The sequence below is a fragment of the Pteropus vampyrus genome, unplaced genomic scaffold, assembly GCF_000151845.1.
Source record: "Pteropus vampyrus isolate Shadow unplaced genomic scaffold, Pvam_2.0 Scaffold44, whole genome shotgun sequence".
NCBI classification, from domain to species: Eukaryota; Metazoa; Chordata; class Mammalia; order Chiroptera; family Pteropodidae; genus Pteropus; species Pteropus vampyrus.
This window is the reverse complement of record NW_011888825.1, coordinates 7,499,754-7,508,330: the sequence shown is the minus strand read 5'-3', so window position 1 is coordinate 7,508,330 and position 8,577 is coordinate 7,499,754. Positions and strand designations below refer to the sequence as shown.

General features: G+C 38.3%; 1 protein-coding gene across 1 annotated transcript in view; it reads right to left on the bottom strand.

Moving 5' to 3' along the window:
- The window catches only part of LRRC75A (leucine rich repeat containing 75A), an 84,549-nt gene extending 76,823 nt beyond the window's left edge, over positions 1-7,726 (bottom strand). The window contains exons 1-2 of the mRNA XM_011359138.2: positions 7,046-7,726; positions 6,752-6,811 (exon numbers count right to left, since the gene is read on the bottom strand). Coding sequence (XP_011357440.1) covers positions 6,752-6,811; positions 7,046-7,726 — 741 coding nt within the window. The remainder of the gene's footprint in view (positions 1-6,751; positions 6,812-7,045) is intronic.
- Between the last annotated feature and the right edge of the window lie 851 nt (positions 7,727-8,577).

Genomic DNA, 8,577 nt, shown 5'->3' with positions numbered 1-8,577 from the left:
GGAGACCACCTAGGAAGACCAGGTGTTGTAGGCATAAATAATAAACAAACAAACAAACAAACTTTGTCAGTGACATTTAAAAATAAAGATAGGAAATGAATAAAAATGGTAGCACAGTTTTACACATGTTAAATGTTTAAAAAATTTATAAATACTATACAATAAATGGTACTTTAACTTGAAAAAGCTTGCTTGTGGAAGTGGACATTTGTTGGGCTGCAGCTTTTGATTTATCATGAAGTGATGGAAAGAGGGTTATCTGAAATTGGATAAAAAGTTGTAATATCAAGGGTGGTAGATGTTTGAGGCATGTGTGTGTATTTTATATATTCCTAAACGTGGCTTGGTTGTGCTGGGTGCAGTTTTCTGCATTCACCTCGTTTTCCATAGATGAAATCACACGTAATCAAATTCAAAATTTGCATTATGCTCAAATTGTTTCCTGATATAGCAATTGTAGTGAAACGAATCTGTTTTCAAAACAAGCATTGTAGAAGAATGAATAACTGTATTTTAAATGTTGAAATGTTAGTCAATTCTACAATTTTTCATTAATATCTCATTTAACATTTTGATTCCATGCACCCCAAAAGATAATTTCATGAACAAATCATGTTAAGATACTAAAATAAGAAAGTGATTATAGAACTTTAATAGCCACAAAAAAAGAAGTTCTGAATGGTGATTTAGGAACCCTTCCATAAATTTCCCAGATTTTGTGCCCATTAAAAAAACAATGACTAGCTTGATGTTGGAGAACAATGAAGAAATAAATAAAAAATTTAGACTACTATATTTTAAGGTCAAATAAAACTTCAAAACTTACTATGAAATTAAAGTATATTTCTTTGTTCACTGGAATAAATAGGTTTACTAATTAGATTGGGAATATAATATAATGTTAGAAATATGGTAATAGATTAATGTGGATGTATACACTTTTTTGCACTAAAAGATTATTTTTAAGTTTATTAAACTAAATATTATAACTAGTTTTAGCAAATACATTTTGATTTTACAAAGTTTGGATTTTCATGATATACATTAAAAAATATTACCTTTTTCCTTTGACTTATTCAACTTCACTAGCATATGGGGACATACCGTAGGGAAAGAAAATCTTAGAGAGTTTTTTATATTCAATACCATTTTAGAACTTCCTTCCATCATGTATTATATGATGATACCTAAGTCATCTGTGAGTTAATCTTTGGATAAGTGAGGTACGAATCTTGACTGGAAGTTGCACACATTTTACAGGATTTCTCTCCAGTAAAAATCTTCTGAGGTCATAGTGGGCCTGGATAATCACATTGGTGTTTGTACATTAATTAATAATCATGAGATTTTTCTTTGCTGTGAGTTTCCTATTGTTTAAGAAGATGTGTACTTTGGTGGAAAGATCTCACAGTTTTTCCATGGGTGAGATCTTTTTCTAGAGCAAGTCTCTGATCTGGTCTTTACAGCTGTCCCCGTTTGTCTGCAGGGAATATGTTCCAAGTTCCCCAGTGGAAGCCTGAAAGCACAGATACTACCAAACCCCATAGATACTATGTTTTCTCCTATACATTAATTTATAAATTAGGTAATTTCACAGATGATTCATTCTTAAGAATGAAGAAGATTCATTCTTATTGTAGATCTTCGCAACCTTAGCAATAGATTTTTAAATGTTTTCTTATTAACTCGAGAACTTTCACCTTTTCATTTAAAGGAAGTACTTTACGGCCTGTTTTTGGCATATCCAAATTGCCAGCATCACTACTCTTGTGCTTTGGCGCCATGATTAAGTAAAATAAGGGTTATTTGAACATAGCACCTGATATCATGACAATGGATCTGATAACAGAGACAGCTAGTAAGTGACTAAAGGGCAGGGAGCTTATACAGCCCAGATAAGCTGGACAAAGTCATGAGTCATGTCTTGAGCGCGATGGAATAGGATGGTGCAAAATTTTATCACACTACTCAGAATGGTGAACAATTTAAAACCTATGGATTGTTCATTTCTGGAATTTTCCATTTAATATTTTCAGACTGCGGTTGACTGCGGGTGACTGAAACCGCTGAAAGTGAAACCGTGGATAAGGGAGACTACTGTATTAAGATATCTTTCGTGACAACTGTGTTACATTCAGGACATCCAAAGGGCTTTTTTCCATGTTAGGATTCCTTTGATGCAATAAGGGAAGCTATGATTTAATACTTTTCACAGTTATTATATTTATAGGGTCTCTTGCTGGTGTGAGCACTCAAATGTGGAACAAATTCAATGCTCTAAAGTGAAAATTTTCTCACATATAATACATGCATAAGGCTTTCTTTAGTATAAATCTTCTAATGTTCAAAAGAGAGTTTTTAATCATGGAAAGGCGGCTTACATTCATGATATTCAGAGCTTTCCTCTAGTTTGAATCCTCTGATGGGAAGTAAGAGATAATCTTTTAAGATACCACCTGCGTTCGATACATAGGTAGTCTCTCTTCATATTCTCTAAGTGAATGTAAGGAATGATCTAGGACTGAGGCATACCCATAATTCTTATTTTGAAATCATGTATTCCAGTATGAATTCTCTGATGCATGAGAGATGAGCTTTGGTTGAAAGCATTTCCTCATTCCTTACGTTCAGAGAGTCCTTTGGCTATTTGAATTCTGTGATGTAGCATAAGGTGTGTACTATGCTTGAAATATTTCTGCATATTTCGTACTGAAAAGATTTCTCTGCAAAGTGGATTTCCTGATGTTAAATAAAATATAAATACAAGTTTTTTCCATATTTATTACAATCATAGGATTTGATAATTTGCTAGCATGGCTTGCAGAACTCAGGGAAATATTTACTTATGTGTACTAGTTTTTTAATAAATGATAAAACTCAAGAAGTGCCAAGTGGAAAATATGCATGGGGTAAGGTGTGGAGGAGCAGCACAGAGCTCCTCGTCCACTCTGGGCATGTCACCTTCGCAGCACCTCAGTGTCTTCACTAACCAAAAAGATCTCTGAACCCTGGTTGTTTAGGGTTTTTATGGAGGATTCATTACTGTGAAATAATAGAAAAAAATATATATTGGACTCTGCTCCTGGTTCCTGATAGAGTTCCTAAGTGATAAGAGCACTAGCAGCATCTCTTGTTTTAATGAGGTGACTCTGGGTGGGCTCCTGGATAAGGGCTGGTGACTGGAAAGAAGCCCTTCCTCCCTCTCCTACTTCTCTAGAGAGGGGAGAAGGGCTGGAAATGGAGTTAATGATCCATCACGCCTATGTGAGGAAGCCTCCATAAATATCCCAATAGTAGGGGATTCAGAGAGCTTCCAGGTCTGTGAACATAATCAAGAAACAGGAGGGTGACACACTCCAACTGCACGGGGACAGAAGCTCAGGCCCCTCTCAGACCTCACCTTATGTATCTCTTTTTCTGGCTGTTCATCTGTGTCCTTTATCATATCCTTTAATACACTAGTAAATGTGTTTCCTTGAGTTCTGTGAGCTGCTCTAGCAGATTAATCCAACCCAAGGAGGGGTGGTTGGAGCCTCCGATCTATAGCTGGTTGGTCAGAAGCACAGGTGATAACCTGGGCATGTGATTAGTGTCTGAAGTGTGTATGTGTTTGTGGGGGGCAGTCTAGTGAGACTAAGCCCTTAACCTGTGGAATCTGACACTATCCCCAGGAAGGTAGTGTCAGAATTGAATTAAAGTGTAGGCCACCCAGCTGGTGTCACAGAGAATTAATCGCTTGGTGTGGAGAAAAAGCTCCACACATTTGGTGACCAAAAGTGAACTGTTTTGTGTAAGTAGTAAAGGAAACACACAGGAAAGAAAGACATAGTAGGGAAGAACTGGGTTTTTCTTTATATAAGAGGTGGAAAACAGAGTTTTTACTTTTCAGTTATGTAGCCATGATTGCATTAGTAATTGGTAATTAAGTCAATCGCCAGTCCCTTTCCACTCTCTAGCAGGGCTTACAATTCCAATCTCTAATCACATGATGGGAAGCCAGCTCCTCCATCCTTAGGGGCTTTCCAAAAGTCATCCATTAACATAAACTTGGGTACTGTTATGAATAACAAAAGATGCTCTTTTCACTTTTATCTCTCACAAAAACCAAATATTATAACAAAGGATGCTCCTATTTTTCTTCTTAGGAAATTACAAGGGTTTTTTAGCTCTGGCCAGGAGCTAGGGATAAAGCCCAAAATATATATTTCTTATTATACCTCAATATCACAGATATTGTATTTAAATTTGTATTGTTGCATCCATTTGGCTGTTGTGCCCAATCAAAACAATAACATTCCCAGTGACGCTGGCAGTACTGAGGGCAGGGAAGGAATGGCCACCAGGAAGTTAGAGAAGCAGGAAGTCTCCATTTCCAGTTGGATTTTCTACTGGAGGTAATATTCACAAACTCTAGAAATGAGGCTAACTTAAATTTCCAACTCAATAACCAAATTAATTGTATTCTCTATTCTTTTACAATTTAGCAGCAGTAAGCATTAGAATGAATCTATACCAACTCAATGAATAGAGCTGCTCCTTTGAACACTGCTGATTTTTATTTGCTTTTACTTCTTAAAGTTATCAGAGACACTTCCCCAGAATGCCCTCTACTTAACTTGTTGAAAAGGTTTTTACAGACTTAAAGATATTGCTTTTCTCTTAGATGAGAAGTGAGTGGATGAACAATGATTCTACCCTATTTTAATTCTCCAGAATATAACCATTTTTAAAATACAAAATTGAATTTTAAATATTCTCTTTATTTTCTTACAGGTTTAGATACCTGATATGTAAAAAACTGCAAATATTTACATTCGCTGCACATTATAAATATGTTGTTACCTCTTAGACTCTTCATTTCTCTGATCCTCATAAGGTAAATAAATACAGAAAAGATAGGACAGCATGATGAGAAGGCTTAATCAAAGTTTAGTATGAAAATAATTTGCTTTATTTTTTCTTTAAATTAATGGAACACAGAATGCAGCTTCATGCTCACTGCATTTTCATTTTTTTCTGCAAACCTGCTGGTCACTTCACCATCCCCTCATTTACTGAAGATTTTTGCTCATAAACTCTCTCTCAATCCCAAGTGTTATTTCAGGTTCAGTAAAGCCAATATCTACAGTAAAGAAAAAGCAATCTCTGAATTTTGAAAATAAAATGAAACAAATGAACCTGTGGGTATTATTTTCTTGAGACCACTGTAAAAAACCACTACAAATTTGATGGCATGAAATAACAGAAATTTAGTCTCTCACAGTTCTGGAGGCCAGAAGTCCAAAATTAGTTTCACTGGGCCCAAATCAAGGCCGGGCCATGCTCCCTCCACAGGCTCTAGGGAAAATCCATTTCTTGCCTCTTTCTGCTCCTGGTGGTTGTCATGACTTGGCTTGTGATTGCATCACTCCAACCTCTGCCTCCATGATCACATTGTCTTCTCTTCTGCCTTCCTCTTATAAAGCTTTTGTGGTTGCATTAAGGCCACCCAAATAATTTCCCTATCTCACAATCCTTAATTATTCACACCTGAAAAACGCCTTTTGCAATGTAAAGTAACATTCACAGGTTGCAGGGAGTAGGACATGGATATCTCTGGGGGCCATTGTTTAATCTACTACATTGTGTATTGAGTTGTTAAAACACCCAGACAGGAATTTTTCCATGTTACTTTAAAATACATTAACTTGACTGTAGTATATGCTCTAAGGACAGAAATAATTTAAAAAGAAATCTTAAACTTTTCAATAATATTGTTATGCTAGTGTTATGGTTGTTCTAGGACTTGTTTATGTATTGTTTGATAAAGCAACTTGGTATTTATTTATTGAGAATTTGGGTTTTCAACATAGGAGAGTAGAAATGCAGATGTAAGATAGGTGAATTAAGTAAAAATCCTGTTGTCCTAAATTTGAATTGGATGTATCAGGTTAAACTCTAGTTCTCTTTGGAAAAGGTCTTGAAATACCACTATTCACTAGTGATGAACACGCCTAGATTGTGGTCTCTAAATACTAGTTCCCAATAAAAGGAACCAAGACTCCTTGAAGAAATGGTTAAACTCAGGTCAGGGGCAGAAACGCTGTCGTATCCAGGCTCCGCCCAGAGTCCCAGAATGGACACCTTATCATTTCAGGAACAGAGAAGTATCAAAGATAACCAGTTATGTAAAGGGCTCAAGATCCAACTTAAAAAGATTTCCACAGGACAAAGATGGGACCATTTGAGCATTAATAAGAATGACTGCAATGAATTTGAAATGCTAAATAGTTTAAATACATGAGCTCATAATGACACTTAAACAGCAAGCAAATTAACAAACAACTAAATAAACAAAAACCTCATTTGGTCACTTTGGAGAACAAACTTATTATTTTAAAAGCTGTTAAATAAATAAATCACACACTTATTACTTTCCTGTGTAAACTGTACCCCAGAGTAGCCCAATAATTGATGAGGGGAAGTTTTCTATTTATAAACAAAAAAGGAATCACAGATTTAGAATGTCACTATTTCACAACCCTTAATGTACTTTCTGATAGATTACAAACTTCTATGAAGTATTTTTGCCAAAAAATTGAACTTGAATGGGATCAAGCCTCTTGTACTATCAGTTTATAGGAAACATATAGAGCAGAAGAACATGTAAAATATCGTCCCAGTTAATTAGCAAAGTCTGGATTGTGGAAAACACTACAGGACGAAAGACCTAAGAAATACATTGAAAGAAATAAAAATGTCAGAAACTTACAGATTGAAAAAGAGACAGTGACATATCAAGTAACTCCAAAGTGTGCGACTTTTCTGGATCCTGATTGAAATAAAGTGTAAAAAATTCAAAAAATTTACATCAACCAGGGAAATCTAAACATTCAATTTTTGATAACATTACTTTAAAAAGTGGTATAAAGATAGGTTGCTATGTTTAAAAAGTCTCCATCTTCAAACATGTATACTGAAATGTTTACAGGTAAAATAATATGATGCTGAGATCTGTTTCAGAATAAAGGGAGTGCCTGTAGTGGAAGTGTGGCGTGCTATATACATTGGAAACGACACGGTATGACTGTTGAGGCAGGTCGACAGGTCCTCGAGGATTCATCTGGAGACTAATGAGAATGCTGCTGCAATCTTCTTGGAGGGAGATGATAGTAGGTCCTATAACGGGCGTCAACGCGGTTACAATTCCCTCCAGCCCTGAAAGCTGAGCTCCCTCAAGAAGCACAGCTGGTGTTCCGCTGCGCACGTAGGGCGCGGTGCACGTGTGGAAACCTGCCTTCCCTCCAGCTCCCAACCCTCGCTTCTCCTCCCCGCCACCAGAGGGCGCCTTCAGGAGTTGGGGACGTGCAGAGCGGAGCCACAAAGACGAGCGGGAGGTGCGCCTGAACCGCAGGGGCTGCAGACCACATTTCCTAGAAACGCTGTCGTATCCAGGCTCCGCCCAGAGTCCCAGAATCCCTCTCAGGCCGGAAGCTGGGTTGTTGACTGGGTTTTTCTGGGCTGCAGAGCTGTCCGTTCTGAAGACTCCAGGAGTCAGTTCAGGGAGGGGCTGCTCTTGCACCGAAGGCCTTTTTGAATGAGCTTTAAATCCGACCCCTCCCTGCAGGAGGTGAGCTTGGTCCCTTGGCCACCACTTCCTACTTATCCAAACTGTGGGCCGTCCCCCGGGGCAAGCAAGGTGGGAGGGTGGACTTGCGCCCTTGGGAGGCGGGAGGAAGTTGAGCATCGACGAAGAGTGGGTGTTACAGAGTTTCACAGTTAAGAGTGAAAAGGCTTATTTCTGAAAAGCTACCCTCCCTGAGGTCTTGTTTGAGTGAGTGACTGAAGTTAGAGAGCGAAAAGGGATGTCCGATTTACACTGCGTGTTAGAAACAAAGCGCTAACTTGAACGCATTTTCTTTCTCAAGACTGGAAAATGAGTACGTGAACACTAGCGACTCCAGAAAAGGAAAACCTCTCCTCTTGAACCCTTTCAAATAACTCCCAACTCCTACTTATGGCGTGCCTTCACTTTGATACAAGGCGGAGGGTTATAGGCGCACAAACATGGGGTGGTCGGCAGAGGGCGTCATTGCTCGTACAGAGTTCTCTGCTGCAGATCGCTTGCTTCTGGAACAAACTCCACCATCTTTCCCTTAATCGGGAGTTGGAAGAGACCTACTCTGTATGCTTGACACAGGCAACTTCATTTTGCTTCCTGTTTTCTCCATCCATAAGCCAGAAGACCCCTGAATTCTCAGAGGGAAAAACCTACAGTAGAAAGGGCACTTGGGGAGAGGCAAGCTATCATGGGCCCTAAGCATACATATGTTCGTGCTGGGTATTCCAAGAATGCAAGCAAGGTCTTAATTGTTCTTTCCCTGGGCCACTTCTCATGACTGTGTTCACAGCAAGGAAATATAAAAGGCAGTGTCTCCCCTGGAAAAGAGCATGCTTGCTTACCACTGTAAAAGTAGTGATTCCCCCCATGCTGTGTTGCCTTCCTGTAATGCAGCCCTCTGCTGGAGGAGGGGGAAGGATAACCAGTTTAAATGTGAAGTCTGGCTACTGCTTTTGCCATGAGTAATAAAGTTTTGT